This window comes from Lissotriton helveticus, chromosome 3_1 (genome assembly GCF_964261635.1).
Source record: "Lissotriton helveticus chromosome 3_1, aLisHel1.1, whole genome shotgun sequence".
Classification (NCBI taxonomy): domain Eukaryota; kingdom Metazoa; phylum Chordata; class Amphibia; order Caudata; family Salamandridae; genus Lissotriton; species Lissotriton helveticus.
In genome coordinates this window covers 1,041,064,811-1,041,089,771 of record NC_136061.1, presented here as the reverse complement: position 1 = coordinate 1,041,089,771, position 24,961 = coordinate 1,041,064,811, and the positions used below count along the sequence as shown (strand labels likewise).

General features: G+C 46.6%; 1 protein-coding gene across 1 annotated transcript in view; it reads left to right on the top strand.

The window, feature by feature from the left end:
• The window catches only part of ERICH2 (glutamate rich 2), a 370,290-nt gene that overhangs the window by 171,122 nt on the left and 174,207 nt on the right, over positions 1-24,961 (top strand). Inside the window, exon 8 of the mRNA XM_078683840.1 lies at positions 13,994-14,082. Coding sequence (XP_078539966.1) covers positions 13,994-14,082 — 89 coding nt within the window. The remainder of the gene's footprint in view (positions 1-13,993; positions 14,083-24,961) is intronic.

Here is a 24,961-nt window from a genome sequence, read left to right as displayed (position 1 = left end):
ATCGTCCCGATGTGCCTTAATGGCACTCAATTCGGCTTTCTGGGCAGCTGCTTCATCTTCTAAAGCCGCAATTCTAGTTTCTGCTTCCGTCACTCTTACCATAGTATCTGAGCAGATTTTAATCACTCGGCGGACAGCGTTCTTTACTTTACTGCATGTTGCTTGAGTTCTCTTATTTTCGGCTTTTATCTCTGCTCTATGACACATAATTTTTTCATAAATTGTAGCAAGAGTAATCTCATGAGACTGGTTCCCCTCGACTAGGCTCTCCTCCTGTTGTGGACATGATTTTTCTGGCAGTACAGTTTCTGGCATCCTTTCGTCACTCCCCTGATTAGCCTCCCCCACGTGGGTTTTCTTATGTTGACTCCCTCTCTTCTTTACTCTTTTCACTGTAGCTGCGCTCGCATTTGGGGAGCCTGAGTTTGGTGTTATCTCACCCACCGAGTTACTCCCCTCCTCATAGTCCGTCCAACCCTTACTCATATTTATACTCCCATCTGAGGAAGGGTCAGTAAGTAAAAAAAAAAAAATTCAATCGCCTCCTGCGAACCTCTAAAGTCTTGTAAAGAGGTTCCATCACTTAGTGCCCAGGAATCTATTACTTTCATGAGATTATCCAGACTGCCAGATACAGCTTCCTTAGAAACGGGAACTACATCTACCATAATCCCTCTCTCAGCTCCTGAAGCCTCTGCAGCCGCTGTTACCTGCCTTGGCGAATGATGTCCAGTGTTGATACCATTGTCCATACACCCTTCACCCCCTGCTCTATTTGCCCTAAGAGGTGTTTTTCCAGCGTTAAGTGTCTCAGTTATAACCCCCGTTGAAGCGCCATCAACAGAGTGCTGTACCGCTCCTTCAGCCATTTGCCGTTCAAACAGTGCAGGTAAGGTGTTTGCTCCCTGCTTCGTGCCTCGGGCAGCCAGCTTGTCTATGGGATCACCCCCCCTTTTTACTTTGGGTGTAGCTGCTAATTGTTTGCTGTTCACACCTTCTGCCAATTCGCTGGTGATAACTTCCTGAGCCGCGAGCTGGTCTTTCCCTTTGCTGCTACATGTTGCCACTTTTGGAGGCATTTCTTTTCTTTTTGCTCGGGAGCCTCCACGCCCACGTACAACACCGAGCTGGGAGCACCAAAAAAAGAATGGAAGCCGCCAAGCTGATAGTTTTTGCCGACACAAGAGGAACCCCACCGTCATCTGGACGCCGCCGAAAACGCTCCCAGCGGCGCTATAGGTGTGGTCGGACGCGGGTAACCTCAGGTGAGCTCTTCTTACTGCCTGCTGCAGCAGGCTCTTGCGAGGCTTCTTACGAAGATTTTTCCCGCCACCGCACCGATGCTCCTAGCAACATTCACCAGGGTCTCCGCCGACACATCCGGAGCCCCACCACCATCCAAACACCGAGCTACGGGCACGGACGGCAAGCAGACGCGGGCAGCCGCAGGTGAACTCTTCTTACTGCCTGCTTCTGCGGGTTCTTGCGGGGCTCCTTACGACCGCACCGAGACTCCTTGCAGCATTCTCCATCGGGAAATAATCCCCTGTTCATGGCACTCTGTGCGCTGCTCCCAATATGCAGTTCGCTCTGCCCGGGGTCAAGCCGCTCACTCTCATCCACCACCAGAGTGCGAGGACTGAGCTGCTCACAGAGCCCACGCCACGGACGCCATCTTGCCTCCTCCCGTACAACAAACAAGCTCCTGAGGGAATACTTTATGGTGAGTTTGCATTGTGCCATTATGCCAATTTTGACAGCTTCCTGAAGAGCTATAATCCTGTATATAAATTGTTCACATAAAGGTTATAATGATTATGAAATAGTAATTTAGCAGCATCACAAACAAACTTTTCATTAGTTGCTAATGTAGAATGGTCTGCTCTCAGGCTGTATGCATAACTAATGGAAATCTTGCACAGTATATACAGTTTAATTCGATACTGGGCTCTCTTACTTGCTATAAACTGCCTGAATAGAATCCACCTTTTGTAAAGTATCAAAGATTCGTCAGCAGCTATAATCTTTCATAGAGTATAACTCTCAGAAAACGTGGCATATAAATGTTCCACGACATGTTAAATTTGTCATGGTATAAATAGTTCCATGGCTGAAAAGCTATCATTGAAATGTAGCATAGGTTTCAGAATCAAAAACCAATCAAATACACAATCTCTGCTCATGACAGATGGGAATCTAGGTGTTGCCCAAACTATGAAAGACAACCAGTTAGACTGTACTGATGATTTGGCCACAATTCCCCTGACCAAGGCTCCAAACATTTTTCAACTTCCCAAGTGAAGTGGGAGTCCACTGGTGTGCCCTAGAATGAGGCACCAGAATATCTTGATGCTCCTCAAAAAGTGTTCAGTATACACATTTACTTGCTGTGCAGTTTCCTCAAGGAATAAGTCATGGACAGAAAGTTGGGAGTAGTCAATGATAAAATAATTGCAATATTGACTTACATTAAGCATCTCGTATGAAGGGGGAATTAGAGACTGGGCTCTATAGAGGGCTGCCTGGTGACCACCCTTGCTGTCCTCCACATGGTATCTGTTTGCCAACTAGATTGTGTTGCATTGCCACTGACACTGTCTCTCAGCAGCACATATTGGGCTTGTAAAGGGACATCATGACTGCGTTGCTGTGCTGCATGGCCATGTTCTCCAAAGCCGTCATCCAACAAGAGGCCATGTCTGTTTCTCATCAAAAACTTTACTCCTCAAACCTCGTGCTAGGTAGAGCATGGAGCTACTCGTAGAAATGTTTTTGAACAGAGAATGCAGATAACTGTGTGATATACGCAGAAAATGAAAATCCAATGAATGTCTGCTTACCTAAAACACATGTGGAAAGAGTGTGGAGTGCAGTACAAGTTTATTACACCCTATCACCCAAAACCCAATGGCCTTGTTGAGAGATTCAACAAGACATTGAAAGGCATGATTATGAGGCTCCTTGAAAATCTAAAAATTAGCTGGGATGTCCTCTTATCATGCCTGCTTTTCGCTTACAGAGAAGTGCCACAGAAGGGAGTAGGGGTTTCCCCCTTTAAACTTCTGTTTGACCATACTGTGAGGGGACCACTCTGTCTTGTAAAAGAGGGTTGGGAGAAGCCTCTCCAAGAACCCAAACAAGATATTGTGGACGATGTGCTTGGCCTAAGGTCCAGAGTGGCTGAGTATATAGAAAAGGCATCCAAAAATCTTGAGGTCAGCCAGGAGCTTCAGAAGCACTGGTATGACCAAAAAGCTGCACTGGTTGAATTTCAACCTGGGCAAAAGGTATGTGTTTTGGAGCCAGTGGCACCAAGGGCTCACCAGGACAGATGGAATGGCCCTTACCCTATCCTAGAAAAAAGAGTGAGGTCACCTACTTGGTTGACTTGGGCACAAGCAGGACACCCAAAAGGGTTATGCATGTGAACCGCCTGATGCTCTACCATGACAGGGCTGACATCACCATGCTGATGGTGACTGATGAGGATCAGGAGACAGAGAGTGAACCTCTCCCTGACCTCCTCTCGTACAGCCCAAAAGATGGGTCAGTGGATGGAGTTGTCTTTTCAGACATCCTCTCTGCCCAACAGCAGACTAATTGCAAGCAAGTCTTGCAACAGTGTCCTAAGCTCCTTTCATTCACCCCTGGTCAGACAAACTGGTGTACCCATAATGTGGACACTCGTGACAGTTCACCTGTCAAAAACAAAATCTATCGACAGTCTGATCAAGTCAAGGAAAGCATCAGAGCGGAAGTCAGCAAGATGCTGGAGTTGGGGATTATTGAACCCTCTGAGAGCCCCTGGGCCAGCCAAGTGGTTCTAGTCCCCAAACCTCATCTACAGGGTGGAAATAGAGAAATTAGGTTCTGTGTGGACTATAGAGGGCTCAACTCTGTCACCGGGACAGATGCTCCCCCTGTCCCAAGAGCAGATGAGTTGATAGACAGCTTGGGTGCAGCCAAATTTCTAAGTACCTTTGACTTAACTGCAGGGTATTGGCAAATTGGCATGCCTCCATGAGCAAAAGAAAAGACCGCATTCTCCACACCTGATGGGCATTATCAGTTTGCTGTTATGCCCTTTGGTTTAAAGAATGCCCCTGCCACCTTCCAGAGGTTGGTGAAACAAGTCCTTGCTGTATTGAAGTCCTTTAGTGCAGCTTATCCTGATAATATTGCTGTCTTTAGCGCCACTTGGCAGGATAACTTGATCCACCTTGGGAAGGTTTTAAATGCCCTGCAAACTGCAGGCCTAACTATCAAGGCATCCAAATGCCAGATAGGGCAGGGAACTGTGGTGTACTTGGGCCGCCTTGTTGGTGGAGGCCAGGTACAACCCTTACAGCCCAAGATCCAGGCCATCCTGGACTGGGCAGCTCCAACAACCCAAACCCAAGTCAGGGCATTCCTTGGCTTGACTGGGTACTACAAGAGGTTTGTGAAGGGATATGGGTCCATTGTGGCTCCCCTCACAGAATTTACTTCCAAGAAGATGCCCAAAAAAGGTAAACTGGACAGTTAGTTGTCAAAAGGCTTTTGACACCCTGAAAGAGGCTAGGTCCTCAGCACTAATTCTCGAAGCTCCAGACTATGCCAAGCAGTGTATAGTGCAGACTGATGCCTCGGAGCTAGGGATAGGAGCGGTCCTATCCCAGACCAATGATGAAGGCCAAGACCAACCTGTTGCTTTTATAAGCAGAAGGCTTCTCCCCAGGGAGCAGCGTTGGAGTGCCATTGAGAGGGAAGCCTTTGCTGTGGTTTGGTTCCTGAAGAAGTTTAGACCATACTTATGTGGTACTCACTTCCTAGTTCAAACTGGTCACAGACCTCTCAGATGGCTAATTCAGATGAAAGATGAAAATCCTAAACTGTTGAGGTGGTCCATCTCCCTACAGGGAATGGACTTTGTAGTGGAACACAGACCTGGGACTGCCCATGCCAATGCAGATGGACTTTCCAGGTTCTTCGACTTAGAAAATGAAAACTCTCTAGGGAAAGGTTAGTCTCATCCTCTTTCGTTTGAGGGGGGTTGTGTGAGAAAGTGCCCTCTTTTTGCATGGTTGCCCCTATTTTTTGCTGAATTGCTGATGTACTTTGACTGAGTGTGCCCTGGGTTCCTGCTAATCAGGTACCCAGGTCCTATGTTCTTTTCCTAAAACTGCATTGAAGCCTAAATCCAATTGGCATCTCTGGCCACAGGTCAGTCCCTGGTAAATGGTACCACAGGTACCCAGGGCACTGTGACCAGAGAAGGCCTCTAACGGCTGCAGCACTTATTGCACCACCCTTAGAGTTCCTGTACCACTACACTCCCACACTGCCTTGCAGGCTTCGTGTTTTGGTGCACAACAAAGTGAGGAGTCAGTCTGGCACACATCTCTGTGTGCCTACAACCCACTGCCCCTGCATAGGACAGTCACCCCTCTAGCTGGGTGCACTGTGGAGAGGGTACAGGTGCATGACATGTTTCTGGACCCCTAGGTTGAGAGCCTGCTGCTCTCTGGGGCCTGAAACAATGCACATTCTGTGACGAGGTGCCAAGCCTCCTCCCCCAGTATGGGCAGGGTTCATGAAGGGGAAGCTTCAAAGGCTTGCTGCCTTTGTGAGCTTCCCCCCGCCAATTGCTGCTTTCAGCAACTGGTCCCCACTGGTTCTGACCCCCACTTTGGGCAGGAAAACTGCAGGAAAACAAGTGAGGAAGAGAGGTGTGCCCACCTTTGGCAACTTCACCCCTCAGGTGGGGGAGGCGAGGTGAAGCACAACTCTCAGTCCACGCCATCTTGAAGATGAGGGGACTCAGCCAAACAGGGACAGGCACATGCCGCCCCCCCGGAGGGTGGCAATATAAGGGGTGTACCGACCCCAGGGAAGGGACCCATTGGTCCCTACCTTTTACCTACCTGTAACTCCCCTAAATCTAGTATTATGGGGTACCCCTGAACCTTGCTTCCTCAGATCTGGACAAGAAACCAGAAGAAATGAAGAAGGAGGACCGAACAGCCGTCCAGCAGCTAACAAGAGGAAGACGCTCACTGACTTGGCCTTAACACTTCTGGCCTGTCCCCCCCCCCTCAAACCTGCTCCTGCACAATCCCGGTGTGTCCTGCAGCCAGCAACCTAAAAAAACCCGGAGGACCTGCCTGCCTTTACTTCCAAAGACTTCTTCTCCTGTGAACACCGGATTTGTTCAACTGCAACCTCTGGCAGCAGCTGGAAACTACAAATCTGCCCCACTACGCACCCGCCGTCCACGGCCCGAGCTCGAGTGGGCAAACACCACGAGGAGGCCATCCTGGTGATCTTGAACCGAGATCCGGTGTCCCCTGAAATGCCTCCAGCCAACGCCTGCAGTCAAAATCCAGAAGGCCCCCTAACCCTGACCAGGAGCTGGTAAGAAGATCCAACCCCTAAAGGCACCCCTGCACCCGACACCCATGGCCTTGTGTGCCCAAACCAACAGTGCCTAACCAACCTTTAACTTCCCAACTTACCTCTTGGAGTGGTGGTCGCACCCAGAAGACCTTCATCTCCTTGCCTGCAGTGCTTTTGCAAACCGGAGGTTCCCCTTTGAAACCAACAGGGCGTCCGACATCGAAACAGCACCCTGCACCCGGCTGCCCTAGTGCCGCTGAGGGTTCACCTTTGGTGCTACTTTGTTTCCCCATTTGCCCTGAGCTAAAGTTCAAGAGCTTTGCTCCCACAGCCGAGTGGCCTGCTAGTCATCAGCCACCAACCTGATGCCCCCTATACCCCATTGGATAACATTGGGCACAGCACTCTGCACCCGGCCGCCCTAGTGCTGCTGAGGGTGTAAGGAGAGTGCATCCTTGGCCCTGGGGGAACTCTTGTTCTAACCCCAGAACCTCAACTCCAAAGACCGATTACTTACCTCAAAACCAATAACACTATTGTCCTCCATAGGATAACATTGACTGTTTTTGAGTGGAAATCGAAATTATAATTTCTCCTAATAGTTGGTGGATCAGCCCCTATGCAGGGGTGACCCCTTCGTTCCTCCCAAAAACATCTCAGATTCCCTAGTGGAGGATTTCTGCTCATGAATTGAAGACTAGTTGTTATCTCAATAAATCAAGCAATCAATCAGGGTTGGTAAAGCGCAACTACTCACCCGTGAGGGTCTCAGGGCGCTGGTGGTGGTGGTGGAGGGCTCTGTTGAGAGCTGGGGTCATCCGAAGAGCCAGGTCTTGAGCCTTCCTGAACTGGGACAGTGTGCAGGCTTGCTGGAGGAGGAGGGAGAGATCGTTCCTGGCCTTGACTACAAGGTAGGAGAAGGGCTTTCCTCCCATTCTGGTCCTGTAGATGTGTGGGACCGTAGCTAGAGAGAGGTCGGCTGATTGGAGGTGTCTTCTGGGTGCGTGGAAGGAGAGGTGGTTGTTCAGGTATGTTGGTCCGGTATTGTGCAGAGCCTTGCTTGCGTAGGTGAGGAGCTTGAAGGTAATTCTTCTTTCGAGTGGGAGCCAGTGGAGGTCGCAGAAGTTTTGGGTGATGTGGCTGTCACAGGGGATTTTGAGGATCAGTCTTGCTGTGGCATTCTGTACGGTATGGAGTTTGCGAAGGAGTTTCATGTTGATTCCGGTGTAGAGCGATTTGCCATGCGTGAAGGTTTTTCAGGGATCCATCTGAACATCATTCAAAGCATGTGGAGGGTGTTGAAGCAGGTCGTGGAAATGCGGTTAATCTGGCAGTTCATTGTGAGCGATGAGTCTAATATGAACCCAGGTTTCGGGCGTGGTCTGTATGGATGGGGGTTTTCCTAGGGTGAGGGGCCACCAGGAGTTGTCCCATGCAGAGGGGGTGGAGCAGAGGATGAGGACTTCTGTTTTCTCGGAGTTGAGTTTCATTCAGCTGTTCTTCATCCAGGTGGCGACGGCTTTCATCCCTTCTTGGAAGTTGTGTTTGGTGATGTGTTCGTTGGTGGGTGAGAGGATAATCTGGGTGTCGTTGGTATAAGTGACGATGTTGAGCCCATGGTTCCTGACCATGGTTGCGAGGGGGGCCATGTGGATGTTGACGAGGGTGGGGCTGAGGGCGTCGCCCCGGGGCACTCCACAGTTGGTTTTTATTGGTTGCAAGAGGTAGGGCTGGAGTCTGACTCGCTGGGTTCTGCCAGTGAAGAATGAGCATATCCAGTCAAAGGCCTTATCACGGATGCCGGCGTCGTGGAGTCTTGTGGCTAGGGTGTGGTGTGAGACAGTGTTGAAAGCAGCCGAGAAGTCCAGGAGGATGAGGGCTGCCGTTTCGCCCCAGTCGAGGTCGGAGCGGATGTCGCCAGTGTCGGTGAGTAGGGCGGTCTCGGTGCTGTGGTTGCTGCAAAATCTGGATTGGGAGATGTCCAGGACATTGTTAGCATCGATGAAGTTTGATAGCTGGGTGTTCACGGTCTTTTCGATGAATTTGGCTGCGAATGGAGTCAGGGAGATTTGCCTGAGGTTTTTGAGGTTAGTCTTGTTGGCGGACGGTTTCTTCAGGAGGGGGGTTGACCTCAGCATGTTTCCAGTTGTCTGGAAAGGTGGCGGTGTTGAGGGAGCAGTTGATAGTCCAACGTAGTTCGGGTGCGATGGCCGAGGCGGTTCTGTGGAAGATGTGGGGTGGACAGGGGTTTGAGGGTGCCCCGCAGTGGATGCTTTTCATGGTCTTCAAGGTGTCTTCTGCCGTGAGCGGGGTCCAATCGAGCAGGGTTTGTCAGGTGGCATTGCTTGGAGGGGAAGCAGGAGCGGTGTGGAGTTCATTGTGAAAGTAGATGCTCAGTCTGTTGCAGAGGTCTTGGGAGAGTGGGACGTCTGTTGTTCGCTGCAGGGTTTTGTGAATTCCTTGAAGTTGGAGAAGAGTTCTTTGGTATTGTGAGCATTGGTGAGGATTTTGCCTTGGATGGATTTTTTTCTTGTGTGTTTGATGACGTGTTGGTGTGCGGTAGTGGCTGCTTTGTAGGCTTCATGTGTTTCCAGGGTTTTGTTGTTCCTTCATGTCTTTTTGAGTCGCCGGCAGGAGCGTTTGGATTCTTGGAGCACAGAGGTGTACGTACTTGCTTTCTTGATGTGTCTTCCTGTGTCTTTCCTGAGGGGGGCAAGTGTGTCGGCGCAGTTTGTGATCCAGCGGTGTAGGTTGCGTGCTGCGGTGTTAGCATCTGGCGTAGTCTGAGTTTGGGTGCTGATGAGGGCGGAGGTGAGCTGGTCTTCGGTAAGTTTGTTCCAGCTTCTACGGGGGAGGCGGTGGGTGTGGTTGTGTATGGTGGGTTTTTGGAAGGAGAAGTGGATGCAGTGGTGATCTGTCCAGAGGAGTTCCATGGTGTGGCTGTGGGAGATGCTGTTTCCTTTGGCGAAGAAGGGGTCGAGTGTCTGCCCTGCTGTGTGCATGGGTGCGGTGACTAGTTGTTTGGGTCCTGTGTTGGCGAGGTGGTCTAGGAGGGAGGTGGTGTTTGGGTCATCGTGGTTGTCTAGGTGAAAGTTTAGATCGTCAAGCAGGATGTAGTTTATGGAGGTGAGGGCGAGAGGTGCAATGAGGTTGTTGATGGCGTTGGTGAAACAAGCTCAGGGGCCGGGCGGCCAGTAGTTGAGGGTTCAGCGGAGAGACGTTTGAGGGCTGGTCTGAATCTGGAAGTGGAGGTGCTCCATGAGGGTCGTTGTGTCGTCCGGGGTGGTGGTCGTCATGCGGAGGGTGCTTTGGTGGACGATGGCAATGCCTCCTCCTGGGCAGGTGGGGTGGTCCTTTCACAAGATCTTGTAACCCTCGGGAATGGCAGTGGGGATGTTGGGTGCAGAGATGGCGTTGGCCCATGTTTCAGTGAGGAAGGTGACGTAAGGTGAGTCTGTGTTGAGGAGATCCCAGGTTTCTGTGGGGTGCTTGTGTAGGGAGCGTACGTTGAGGTGGATTCAGTTGATTGGTTTGTGGGCAGTGAATTCCGGGAAGCTGGGGGTTGCTGCTGGAGTACAGAGGAGGCTGAAGGTGCAGCAGCAGTGTGGTCAGGAGGGAGGGCCATGGGTGTTGTTTGGCGTTGAGAGCTGGCAGTTGTTGCTTCGTCTGGGTTTGAGAGCCCGGAGGGTGCTGGAGGGTGCTGGAGTCATAGCGGAGGTGGGTTGGAGGACCAGGGTCCCTGGCGCTGGTCAGCTTGCGGATGGGTGCAGAAAGGCTTGCATTTAGCGGTCCAGCACTGTGGCCGCCATTAAGTGGGGGTTGTGGAGAGGACAGTCAGCTGGGAGGCAGGAAGAACACACTGGAGGGGCCTTGGGGGCAGCAGTGGGGGGGGCACAATGGGGCAAGCGTAAGGGAAAAGAGAGCAGAGAGAAAAAAGAGAATAGAGGGCACTGAGAAAAAAGCCAAGAGAGGCAGAACAGCAGAAGAGCAGAGTGCTCTCCCACTGGATCACCAGGGATGTTATGCAGGAAGGAGCCTGCAGGTGGAGGAGGGCCTCAAATAACCCTGTAAACGAGCTCAGGGGGCAGCACTTAGTGGTGGAGCTGTGCGTGGGTACTGCAGTCACACCAACCAGGTAAGTGGTCTAGCTCTTCTTGCCGCTCAGCGGCCTGCATTAAGTAGGGGGTCGGTGGGACTACGGTCAGCTGGGAGGTGGAAGCGGGAATGACACACTGGAGGGGGGAGGGACCGCAGGGGTTACATCGGCGGGAACAAACACAGTAAGTGCAAGGGAAAAGAGAGCAGTGAGAGCAAAGAAAGAGAAGAGACAAAGAGAGCAAAGAGAAAAGAGGGTACAGAGAAAAAAGCCAAGAGAGGCAGAAGCGCAGATTGCTCTCCCACTGGCCCACCAGGGATGAGGTGCAGGCAGGAGCCTGCAGGTGGAGGAAGGCCTCGAACACCCTGTAACCGAGCTCAGGTGGCTCAGGAGGCAGCACTTAGCGGTGGAGCTACACGGAGGAGAACTGTCACACTGACCAGATAAGTGGTCTAGCTCCTAGCAGGAATCATTTGCAGTGGGGCCCCATTGGAAAGGGGAGACTCTGCCCTTTCTAATGGTGCTCCTTTTGCCTTTATATTTTCTCTAGGCAGTGCAAGTAGACTCAATTAAAAGTGGTGGCTGCCACTTCTCCTCCCTTGGAGGGGTGAAGAGCGGGATTTAGGATGGGTAGGTCAGGGTGGGCCATGGCATGATTGTCCCTCAATGAAGGTTAAATGCTCAAAATTAAATTGCCCCACTGAGGGGGGTCGACCCCTATGCCAGTGCGCCAACCTCGCAAAACTAGAAAATCATTGGTGTTCTGGTGGAGGCTTCCTGCTCGGGAATCGCAGCCCTGTCAAGATCCCCGACCAGGATTACTTGGTAAAGGTGCACCATTGAAAAGGGGAGGCTCTCCCTTTTCTAGTGGTGACCCTCATGGTCTCATTTTCTCGAGAAGGTTGGAGAAAGACTCCTATCAGTGATGAAGTTCCTATTTTCATTTTACGTTTTACTTGATCTTCCATAACCTGATACATTAGCTTTTTCCACATATTTTGTTTCTGAAGTCATTTTCTAATCCAAGCAACATGTGACTCATGTAGCATATACTGTGAATTGAGTCTCCCGTTGATGTCTGGTGAGTTCAGGTTATTGGGTGTGTGTTTATGATTGAGTACAAATGAGAGCTCCGGAACTCTGGCTGAAGGCCATGCAAGTTTCTCACAGTGCCTGTCAGTGGGTCGTAAAGTTGTTCAGACTACATGCACATCCAATTCTTGGCCTCTCTGCAGAGCGCACAGTGTGGTGGCCACATATGTGTGTACCAGTTCTAATTGTAAATCAGTAAGAAAGGTTATGAAGCAGTAAACACCTGTCAAAATACTGACTATGCAAAAGGAAAAGAAAATGCAGTGTTTGCAGGTGAGTTAATTGATGGTTTGTGGGAGGCTTGGTAAGTGGGTGAGATGAAAGAAAGACCATGACAAAAGGAGAGAGTGAAAAAAGGTGGTGCTGAAGAGGAAAGACATGACGTGTGAGATATGTAAAGGGAGGATTTCAAAATGATGTGGAGAGGAAGAGGCCATAAGTGTCTAACAGAGTGGCAACCTGGTTTGTGAAGGGGAGAACAGGAGTGATTCCGGCACTGTGAAGAATACCCTTTCTACAGATGTCAGCAATGTTTAATTCAGAATTGAAATATTTTTACTCCTAAATCCTCTAAATATTCACAATAAAATTATTGTTGGTACTGATTTATATGATATTGCTACCAAGCATTGGCAAAACTAATAGATCTGGCTGGCTTGTAGGCGTATATCCTTTGAAGTGTTATCTGTCTGGATGTAATAACAGAAGATTCAAAGATTGGCACCTAAATACTGGTCAGGTGGAACTCTATGTGACGCGCAGTATTTTAGTTTACAGGATTTAGGCCATGCCCTTAAATGCACAGCCCATGGCGGTTGAAAAAAAAAATCTTAATTACACTTCTTTGAACACATTCCTTTTAGAGACTACTGCCCCACTTTTTCATACCACTAGAAGCAGTAAGTAGGCCTGGAACTTGAGGGCGGCATTTTTGTTGCTTTCATTAGGGCCCACAACACACTTGCTACAGCACTGAATAATTGGCGTGTTCAAGTACCAACATGACCCGTAGGGGCGGAATACGATGAGGCTCGAAAGGCTCCGACCAACGGTTCGAGCATTTTGAGCCACATCCTTAAGGGCTTTTGTGTTTACTTTCCGACCGCCTAATAAAGATATAGGCGGACAGAAAGTAAACCGGACGATCATTCTGGCAGGCTTCTGACGGGAGGGCCCATCGGCCAGTCGGAATCCGGCCCGTAATCTCAAGTGCGGGCCTTTCCGTCCTTAAGATTACAATGCACGGTTTCCGACATGGTCTCCATGCCGACCTGTCTGACATGGAAACCATGTTGGAAAACGTGTTTGGGGGCCTCCAGCGGGGCTCCTTTTGGTGCACAGCCTCCAGTTGGAGGCAGTGGGGGCACCCATAGTGCCGCCCTGTTGATCCTGCACCCGGTGGCAGGTAGCTTGAGATGCCTGCACGGGGTGCAGGGATGAACCACACCCCCATTTCACTGTGGGAGCAGGCTTTATGGCTGGTTTACGCCCGTAATGCATGCTCCCATAGTGAAATGTAGGAATGTGATTGAACAGTGTTTGGTCGCATCCTAGAATTCCAGAATTGAAGTCAGCCTAAGAGGAGCCGCCTTCGATCTTAGAAGGCTGCGAATGGTTGCGCTGCCTTAATCCAGCTTAGAGATCACTAAGGCTTGCACCACAACCTTTAGGTCATGTGAAGGGAGAAAAGGTTTTTGTTTTTTTAAGATGCTGAGTTGAAAGTTCGCTCCTTTAGTGAGGTTACTAATGTGCTTTTGCATGTTCAGACTCTTGTCTAGCAGTATTCCCAAAGAGGTTGCAGAATCAACGATGTGTGGCATACAGGTGAGAGCTGTAAGCTGATTTATCCATTGTTTTATAACTGAAGATTGCTTGTGTGGTGCGATTAGAAGGAATTCCATTTTGAGAGCCTTTAGCTTCAAGTGGTTATGTGTCAACCAGCTTTGTGTTTTCAGTAGGACTTGAGTTGAGGGACCTAATGTCCTCAGGGTAGGAGATCTTCACGTAAAGTTGGGTACCATCTACGTACATGTGATAGTGAATGCTGGATGATTTTCAGAATATCTGTAAAGGTTCCATGAACAGGTTGAAGAGCATGGGTGAGAGCGCAGATCCCTGTGGAATCCCCAGCGTGCCCAGAGAAGGATGAGATAGAGGGACTGGTTCACCTTGATGCTTTGGGTTCTATTGTGGAGAAATGAGGAGAACCAGTTTAGTACAGGCCCAGAAACCCCATCCTATGCTCCAAGAGGTCAACAGTGATACTACGAAAACCATGATTAACGGAATAACTATTTACCTTTTGAGTACAATGAAAAACAAAACAGTGTGATGTCATAAAATTACTTACTTTAATGCAAGGTTTTTTTTTTTTAAACAAGTTTATAACCTAGCTTGTTATTTCAAATATTTCATTTTCACAAAATCCAGAGATGAAACTCCTTCTGAAGATTCGGGAGACAAAAAGTCAATCTGTAATTCAGCGCCTAATTTGAAATCGTTGGGCGGAATGCGAGAAGGTAAGTCACAATCCTGGTTGTTGTTCTAGGGATGGCTTAAATGTGTGTGGGTTTGAACTAGCTCATAGAAACATTATGGATAAACGTGCCTTTGAATATGTATATGATAATCAGTAATGCAAATGCTACATTATATGAAATATTTAATGTTATTAAATACTAATAATATGTGGGATACAATACCCCCACCATACATTATATTAGGGATAAAGTACCCCCTGTCGTGTATTATGAGGATATTGCAAGTCACCAAGGAGTTCCATAAGCCTATAGTGGAACGAGGTGGAATGTGGAGTTCCTTTATAAAGTTATGGAACTCAGAGGTGACTTCCAATATCCTTATCATGCACGCCAGGGGGTACTTTATACCATATAATGCATGTTCACATCATCACCTTTCCCACAAACCACCTAAAACCTTGATGAGTAGCTCTTTCATATGAAAGAGTGAAGATGTTTACAATCATGAACATTAACCTGTTCCGTGCTCCCGTCGGCCCCGCCCACTCTGTAGAACGCCCGCACCGCGGCGGAAAAACCACCGCGGTTAAGGCGTTAAAAATAAAACCTCTAGTGCAAAATTGAACACATCAAAACCTGTTAGAAATGTGTGCAAACAGTTATTAGAAACAGTTCAATACAAGTCAGTGAAAAACAACTACATTAGCTTGATACGTGTAGAAACACGCAGAAAGATTCCAGCTTTTTTGCTTGTCATTGTAAGCTATTAAAATAGAGCATAAGAAAGAAATGCAACATTTTGTTTGTTGCTTTAAATAGATTCTTTAATTATGCTCTGTGATCTGAGCTCCCTTTCACCTCGTCTGCTGGCTCTGTCAGCAGGCATTGTGATGCTAGAATTAGACTGTAATAACTTTATAATAGTCGTGTTCAGATGTCTTTTCTTTATAATTGGCCGCAAGGTGCATCATAAGTTGACGATTCTAAAGAAAGAAGAGACTGACGATTATGCAGGGATTAAAGAATACCATGTATTATAAGGATTTTGCAAGTTCCAGCCAAGTACTTTCGTCGAGTCATGGAACTACGAGGTGACTTGCAAAATCCTTAAAATGTACAGCAGAGGGTATTTTATCCCTTCAAACATGGCCATGGAATCACCCTACCCTCTTTCAAAAGAGATAGTATTGTTGTAGACATGACACAAGTCCTAAAAAAGAAGTGGGGGATACTAACCAGGTTAGGCAGTATGCAAGTGACATCACATTGCAAGTGACATCACAGGAACTGATATTACAATCCATAACCTCACAGGAAGTGACATAACAAGAATCAGATCTTAAGATGTCACACATATGTTTAACAGGCCTATCATGAGTACATTTGAACGATTTAACAAATGAAAACTGATCAGTACTTAAGCGTAAAGGCTTATACTTAAATGAATTAACAGCCCAAATGGAGATGAAGGTTGGTGTCTGACTAACTACAGTAGCGAAACCTGACGTCCTGTTTTTGTGCGAAACATGGCTACGAGATGGCATAACTACCATCCCTAACCTGACGCTCCCAGATGAGTTTCACCTGGTCACCATAAACCGTGAAACCCGGGGCGGCGGCATCGCAGTCATCTATAAAAAGCACCTCACCTGCACTTTTATCAAAGAACCTCTCCCAGACAGCGAATGCGCTCAATTCAAAATCAGCATTAGTCCTCAGTCTACGCTATCCGGCCTTTACATATATCGCCCACCAGGCCAGGCCTCAAGGTTCATTGACGCCCTCCTCGAAACTTCCACGGCGCTCATCACCAAATCCGCCAATTTCACCATACTAGGTGATCTTAATCTGCATTTTGACTTAACTAATGACCATACAATTTCTAACCTTCTTGCAGATCTTTCGGCACTACAACTTAACTCTCTAGCCCATGCTCCTACCCACATAGCAGGCCATACCCTAGATCCGATCTTCACTAACATCCAAGAGGCAGTCACGGAGATCCCCTCCCCAATGGGATGGACGGACCACTACCTCGTTAAACTTATGGTTCCTGCACCACATCGGCAGTATAAAACTGAATCCAACCAACGCCTAAGAAGACCTTGGCACAAGCTCTCCACTCCCGCTCTACATGAAACCTTAGGTGATTTCCACTGCGAAACCAATCAGGAGATAGAAGCGACCTACACCTCGTTCACTACCTGGATTACTAATGGCCTCGACACTCTCATCCCAGCTAAACTGACTAAAGGACGCAATACGCCCTCTAATCCATGGTATGATGATACCCTTAAAGCGCTACGTAAGGATTGTAAAAAAGCCGAGCGCCAATGGAGGAAAAACGTTGACAACCAGGATAAGGCAAACTATTTATCCAAACTTAAAATCTACCATAAAGCCATCAGATCCTCCCGTGCTTCTTTTTATGCTAACAAAATTAGCTCCAACCCGAACCCATCTAAAGTGATTTTTAAGCTAGTCAAAGAACTACAAAACTCTAGGGCGCCATCTCCAAAAATCTCATCCAACGAACAATGTGAGCAGCTTGCCACATACTTCGTTGAAAAAGTCCCAAAAATGTATGCGACCTTTCTGCAGAACCCTCCTCACTCCGGAGAGCCTACAACCCCAGTCCCCACCCGTATCCCTCTTACCCAAATCCCTGCCATCACTGCCGCCGAACTGACCAAACTATGCAGGAAGGTGAAGTCTGGTTCCCCAGCTGATCCTATGAGCCCCTCTCACTTCCTGGACTCATTGGATCTTTTTCTACCTCCCATGATGGATATCCTCAATCTCTCCTTTACCTCTGGATCTGTACCTATCGCTTGGAAACAAGCGTGGGTATCACCAATAATCAAAAAACCCACCCTCGACCCTTCCAAACCGGAAAACTACCGACCAATATCCCTTCTACCCTGGATATCCAAGATAGCAGAGGCCCATGTCAACGGCATTCTCTCGAAACATGTGGACCGTCACGGAATTCTGGATCCATCCCAAAATGGCTTTCGAGCGGGCCATAGTACTGAGTCTGCCTTACTGGCCACCACCGAACATCTCCGGACGATCCTAGACTCCGGGCAAAGTGCTGCGCTGATTCTCTTAGATCTCAGCGCAGCCTTTGACACGGTATCCCATGACATCCTTCTGGAACGTCTGGAGATGGCCTGTGTGACTGGCCTCGCTCTTTCATGGTTCCAATCCTTTCTTAAGGACAGATCCTTCAAGGTGTCAGCCCCCCCATTTCTCTCTAAATCTCATCCCATAGCCCAAGGAGTCCCCCAGGGTTCAGCGTTGAGTCCCTCCCTCTTTAACTTATATGTCCAGCCGCTTGCGGATGTGGCCAAAGAGTGGGGACTCACGCTGGTCTCATACGCCGACGACACCCAGCTGGTCGTCACCCTCTCGGAAAGCCCGTCCACCGCGGCATCCAAGTTTAGAGAGGGCATGGCATCAGTGGCACAATGGATGACGGACAACTACCTCCAACTTAATGCCGGGAAAACCGAGGTGCTCCTCCTTGGCCGTAACACCTGCCTATGGAACGAGCACTGGTGGCCGTCATCCCTTGGCACCACTCCACCCCCTAAAAACTGTGTTAAAAATCTGGGAGTCTGGATGGATGCCAACCTCAGCTTCCAGTCACATACTAAAAAGGTGGCAGCCACCTGCATAGGGCTCCTAAGGAACCTCCGGCCTATACTTGGACTCTTTGACTCTAAAGCTCGCCAGCTAATTATCCAGGCAACCATCTTGTCCCGCCTGGACTATGCCAACGTCCTTCTACTGGGAGCAAACAAAGCGGAAACGGCTAGGTTCCAACGTATCCAGAATACGGCGGCCAGAACACTGGTCGGTCTCCCACGCAGATGCTCAGCCAGAGCTACCATCCGCAAATTACACTGGCTGCCCGTGGAGCACAGAGTGAAATTCAAAGCTCTTATCACGATCTTTAAGATCGTCAAACAGGGAAATCCCCCTCTGTTGCGAAATCTGGCCCGACCCTATGTCCCTGACCGCGACCTTCGCTCCTCTAATCAACTTCTCCTGACAGTCCCCAGAATCAGACTTAGTCGCACTGGTGGTCGCTCCTTTAGCGTCCTGGGGCCCAAACTATGGAACGATCTCCCCCTCAGCATCCGCTCCATAGACTGTCTCCCGGCCTTTCGCAAAGCTATCAAGACCCACCTCTTTCCCGCTCTCTAGGGTCCTTATCCTCCCCTCCCCGTTCTGTAGGAGTCAGCTTGTCTCCTAGCGCCGGGACACCCCATTGCCGGGGTAGCTGTTGCGCTTTACCAAACCTAGAAATTAGAAATTAGAAATTAGTAAATGCTACCAACTAGGCATACTAAACTTGGCACCAAGAACAAAGTACAGTTTGTGCACTGCCCATGTAAAATACTAGAAACTGCAATTTTTAATATCAAAAGTATAAGAATGTTGTTAACCTACCTAACATACCAACATTGTATACACTGACAATTGTAGCACACTTTAACCACTATTGAATAAATTCAAGATGCACATTACACTTGGTGTTCCAAGCATGGCAAAGGATATTCGCTATGAAAGTTACAGTTATACCTGGATATGTTGCACATATATTAATTCAGACATTCTGGACTATGCTATATTGGCACAGGCTATTTAACCAAAAAAAATGAGTAATTAGTGAGACCTTTTACTTCATTGAATCCCTAATATGTTTGTATTTTGTGGGCCTGAGTCCTTTCAAGACAAAGTAGTAAGAGAATAATGAAAGAACATTTTGTGCAACAAAGAATAAAGAGGTTCACATCAGTAAAGGTAAAATATAAAACATTGTGGAATTTTTTAATTGTTAAAAGAATTAAATATATAAAGTAATATATTGAACAGAGAAGTGAACAGACCATTTAGCTGTTTGAGTTTAAATCTACCACTGCAGGGACCTATGTGTAGCATGCAGATACCTTTGAATCATGACCACTCCATCTCAGATTTCCACCACTGTGGTAAATGGATGTAATTAGAACCACAGAGGTAAACTAGGAACATTTAAAGTTATGAGATTGGTACATTGATTGGGGCGAGAGCCTAGTAACTGCAAAAAACACTGCCTAAACGTGTCAGACAGATCAGTGGCCACGGCATGGACCACGAAGTGAGCTCCATCCTTGCCTTGTTTGAAAACCATCCAGCATTGTTGGAGACTTTGTGGATTATGAAGCCAAGGCACAAGAAGTATATACTCAGACACTCCTGATTTGGGCAGAAGAGTCACACTTTTGTAAGCTACACCTAAAACAATGTTGCCATTTGTCAGTATAAAACTTCCTTTACCCAAGGAGTGAACAAACAAACTGTGCTGCCAACCTAATTCATCAGGCATAATATTCAATATACACCACATTTCCATGTAGATGTGATTTGCTTTAGCTGCCTACGCTCTCCAGAGGTGAGAGTGCTCTCCTATGCGGAGTATGCTTACTCAGTCCCGCCCACCACTTAATGTGTCAGTGGTGGGCACCTGCACTCATTTTAGGAGATTGGGACTCATGTTTCACCAACAGGCCATGATCCGAAGCATGAGAGAACGATAGAGAGGGAAGAAAGGAGAAAGAGAGATAAGAAAACAATGATGCAGGTAGAAAGGGGAATGAAAAAAGAACCTGTTATAATAAACAGGTGTAGTTGAATGAAAGAAAAAAGTTATGGCAACCCTGGCATTCAGCGAAGGGACCATAAGAAAAAATGTGGGTCTCTGCATTTATGTTTTTACAAATTACACACTGCCCCTCAGAATGGCACATCCACGTTTAGCAGCAGACATCTCTCATGTTCCTATTGTTGTCGTTACTATATCTAAACCACCCTCACATTCGACAGTGCAGCCTGACAAGTCACCCCAGAATCAGTACAGCCAGAATACTCACACAAAGAAGGAACCATAAATTTCACAGTAAGGGGTATCCGATCCACATCAAAATAATTGTAATACAAAGATGAGAAAGAAATGGTGATAAAGTTAACTCACAAGAAAAGGGCACATGCAATTCCAGTCCCAAGGAGCACTTTCAAGAAAATATTGTCTTTCACAAGGAAATAGTGCTAGTTGGCATAGAAAAATTACACAAGTGCAGAGATGTAGGAACAACGAGAGACACCACAAACTATGGGCAGTAATCAGAATCTACAATAGACTACGCTTGCTAATTAAAATTTTGCACACCCTACACATGTTACATTGCCAACATAGTGCACTGGAGAAAGCCTACTTGACCTACTTCTTAACAGTAACAATGACATGATGGCTCGCCTATTCACTGTAACCTCAACCTGAAGGAGTCCGCACTATGTAAGTATGCATGATCTTTCATCTCATACATAGCATAACTGAATTATATCCGTGTGCCAGACTAGAACACATGTATAATGTAGTTCCATGTGTAATAAGAATCTAGGCCATTTATAGGGTGCACATGACCACTAACTTGCATGTGACTTCTGCTTGCCACACAAGCTCCAACCTCATGTTCCAAGAATTAATGATAACAAATTAACCTTTGATGGGAAATAGGACAAATAAGGAAATGTCAAACTAGTAGCTGAGTTGCACAAAATGAAAGCAGAAAACCTTGGAACAATCTCTGCTTCCCAGTTTGACCAAATTGCATGATCGATCCTAGGAGATTCTCTCTTTTGTGTTTTTTAATAGACTGCAATGTTGCACCACGTATAATAAGAATCTAGGCCACATATATGATGCACTTGGCACTTGACCTTCATGTGGCTTCTGCCTGCCAGCCACACTCTAACCTTATGTACCAAGATTTGAAGACAAAACATTAATCTTTAGATGTCAATCTAGTGGCTGAATTGCACAAAATACAGGCAGAAAACCCCTGTGCTGCCTGCAACACCGTGGGCCAGGTGGGGGCCCGAGTGAAGATTGAAAGCTGTCACCCTGGTGCATCACTGTATCAAGAAGAAGACTGTCACTCTGTGTAGTGATGTGACTTGAAGGGGCTGTGGTGCTGTGTGCACTGTAAACAACAATTCCTTTGGGTTTCTGTTTTTCTCAACACATCACACACATTTTACCTCCAATCATAGTCCACTTTGCCACCACTGTTATTAGCACCAATTAGAACTCAAGAAAATAATGTAAAAAATTTCATGAATTTTTCTTTTTCTTTAGATATATATAAAAACTATCATCACTTTGTTCAAAACCTCTCTTTTGAGAGCTTGTTACAAACAGAATAAAAACAATTATACATTAAAAATGTATTTAAACCAATATCGCAAAAATAGGGGATTTTTAGAGATGTGATCACTAGATCTTAAAACAACCAACTGTTCATCATGGGAAACTACTTTGTAGGCAGAACCCTATATGTGCTCACACCACATACAAAACACATAGGTATTCTTTCTCTTTGTTTTGTCCAAGATGTTACTCCAATTGTACTAATTGGGCCACCTATATTCTGAACAGGAGTTGTTCATTCAATTTTAATTGGGCACAGAAGCGACGCGTTTCGGTGGTATCTGGTAATATTCCACCTTCTTCAGGTTAACAAACAAATAGTGCAAATCTCCCCAAGGTTTATCTAAAAATGACAATAAAAAACATATAAATTGATATTGCGTCCCAACATTTCCATCTATTGGTACTAGTACAGTTTAATAGTGTCTAACTATGATCACAAATGACATTTCAAATACATAAACAAAAAAATCAATATTTCATACATGATCCATAAACACATGAATTTCAACACTATATTCTCAGTTCCAAACACGGTGCTGTTCAGGATATTTTTTTTGTTTCAAACCCAAGCGTTCAGTCACACCATGTAATCATAGGTCCTTCATAATATATGATTCCAACAAAAATACCCACCCTTTCATTGGTGGGAAGAGGGAGGAAACAATCTCTCCGTGTAGATCAGCCAAATGTCTGAATGGAGTACATAGGCAATCAGACCATCTGTATTGGGGTCAGAATCGATCGCCCTAAAACAATTTACATCTGTGAGTCAAAGCACGATTGGGGATAAAAGGATAGCTTATATAGGACTACAGTCTATCAATATCCATAATGTCTCCACTACAAAGAATCTGGGGAAAACTACTTTTTGTCAAATATATAGGCCGCAAGTTTCCCACCTAGTTTATATCAAAAAGATGCAAATTGTCATTATGGGTAAAGCTCTATGCTGTCCAAATTCCAGAAGAAGAAATAATTAAAGTAATTCTACCTAATAGATCTTGTTTTTTTAGTTTCTGTCTCTTGGAGATTATTATGGTATGTTTATCAAGCATATGACACGGCATCTGTCAGGGACCATCGCCTCAAAGGTTTCACTGAGAGATAAAGACATAGATGCACAGATTTAATATTCAAATTCAAGGCCCATAATCTATTCCAACTAAGCAACATTCCTATTGTGGATAAATTACCTGTTTGGTGAATTTAACTTGGACAAATCACAGGAACTCGAGTGTGCACACCGTCCGTATAACTTATAAGAGGATTGGGTGCTCCACTTTCCGCCTGTGTTTCGCTGTCACCCTGGTCCATCACTGTATCGAGAAGAAGGCTGTCACTCTGTGCACTGATGTGACTTGAAGGGGCTGTGGCGCTGTGTGCACTGTTACAATCCCCCTATGCCAAGAGGGGGCCATGGTGAAATGAGAGGACCGTTGCCCTGGAGCAGCACATGCAGCCATGAGGAAGAAGCAGGACGTGACCTGCAGAGGAAGAGAAATGAATAAACTACCAAACTATCCAGGAGCTCCTAAGACCTGTCACCGGATTCAGGGAATCTCAATGGGTAGTGTGGACAACTGCGGCCTCTACAATAGCATCCTGACTTCTGCTCATTGCAGGGCGACAGACACATACTAGTGCACTCCAAATTACCACCCCAAAGAAAGCAGTAAGACTGATTACTGGGCCACCGGACCTTGGGATAACTTGTCCTGACTGAATTCTTACTCACTAACTATCAGGGCCTAGTTGGAATGTTGCCTCGTGTAAAAGGGGAATAACCACGTTCCTTTGAAAGGAAAGTGGGACTCAGGAAACGCTAGTGTGCTTGCTTAGAAATACTGTGTATATTATTTGTATACAAAATACAGGGTGGATGCACAGGAACGCCCATACACCACCCATTTAATTCTTAACTGACGCACAGTAACATTAGGCAGCGCAGTGAACTTTCTTACGTTAATTTTCTTTTTTTTAATATATATAAACAAAACCACACAAAAAATATCCTATGAGGCTATTTCCTCTGTGTATGTGTGCTGCAGAATGCAGCATACAGCCAAAGAGGAAATAACGAGGAGAAATAAGGATATTTCTCCTTGTTACGCCAGCCTTCGGTAGGCGTACCAGCCTTCGGTAGGCGTACCAGCCTTCGGTAGGTGTACCAGTTTGGAGCAAACCTATGTTTACAAGTCTTTGTAAATATGGGTTTGTATCAGAATAAATTGTTGGGTGCACGGGAATGCCCGTTTACCACCTATGTGATGCCTACCGATTTACGGTAATGCAAGGCAGCGCAATGTGCTGCCTTGGGTTCGTTTTTTTTCTTTCACTGAGCCACGCAAACAGGATTTGTGTGGCACTGTAAATCCCAATACACATTGTGCGTCAGAGTTGTGTAAAGAAAAAGGTGACACACTCCCGACACAAAATCTGGGTTGGGTCTCCGTTCATACATTTTTTTTTTTAACTCTGTCACAAAGAAATGGGGATCAAGTAGAAACGTGACAGTAAATCTGTCCTGCCTAATTTGTTGCTAAGTCTGCATTTCAAAATATCTTATGAGGTAAAGGCACCTGCTGTAGTGATCTTTGTGTGCCCAGTACATCTTAGGGAATTATAATAATGGTAAAATAATTCTGGTAGTTAACACATTGCTGGAGAGGTCGGTGTTTCATCTAATCCCAGTTTTGACTGAAAGGAACGTAGAGGGCTAATGTGCCTCCTGTAAAGCACATCTTGTAACATGCAGATGACAGATTTTTATTTTATTTAGATAGTTAAGTGGGTTACTGCTTTTAACACACAGATACTTAAGTTACTTGAATTCCAATAATTGTAATCCGTCTAATATAGCACAGTGAGATATGAAGGACGATATGTCACTCCACCTTGTAACCCTCACTATGTTATAACAATTTTGAAAGCGCACTAATACCCGTAGGTGTCTAGGCACTACGGACATCTTACTGTAGAGGGAGACTAGTTTCTAAAAAGCCATGTTTTGAGATGTTTCCTGAACTCAAATAAAGAGGGAGTCCTCTGAAGAACAGGCGGAAGAGAGTTCCACAGCCTAGTGCTGCTATGTCTGAAACTCCTTCCCCCCCAGTTCATCGTCCTGACTCTAAAGGTAGGCATCAGAAAGGCATTGGTTGAACGTAGAAGTCTGGTAGGGGAGTACCAGCTGAAACAGTGCCATAGAAAGAGTGGACCTTGTCTATGGAGTGCTTTATGTGCTATACAAAGAGCCTTCAATTTAATACGTTGGCCAACTGGCAGCCAGTGCTGTTCTTGAATCCCATCCCTAATAGATTGATATTTGGGGACATCCAGCACAAGTCTAGCAGCCGCATTCTGTACCGCTTGTAGTCTTCTAAGTTGGTTCAGCTGTAGGTTTATATATAACGAATTACAGTAGTCCAACTTAGATAGAACCAATGAGGATTAGACAATTTTCCTTGTGTTTTTCGGGATGAAAAGGACAATTTTTCGTACCGTTCTAATAGTCAAGAACGCGGAAGACACCACCTTAGAGACCTGGGATTTGAAATTAAGCTTTTCATCTATTACTACTCCCAAGTTTTTAGCCTTTTCTTCTGGTATGGGGAGGTGACCCAGTGACCACCAGGTGGGGAACCAATGAGGAGAAAGCTT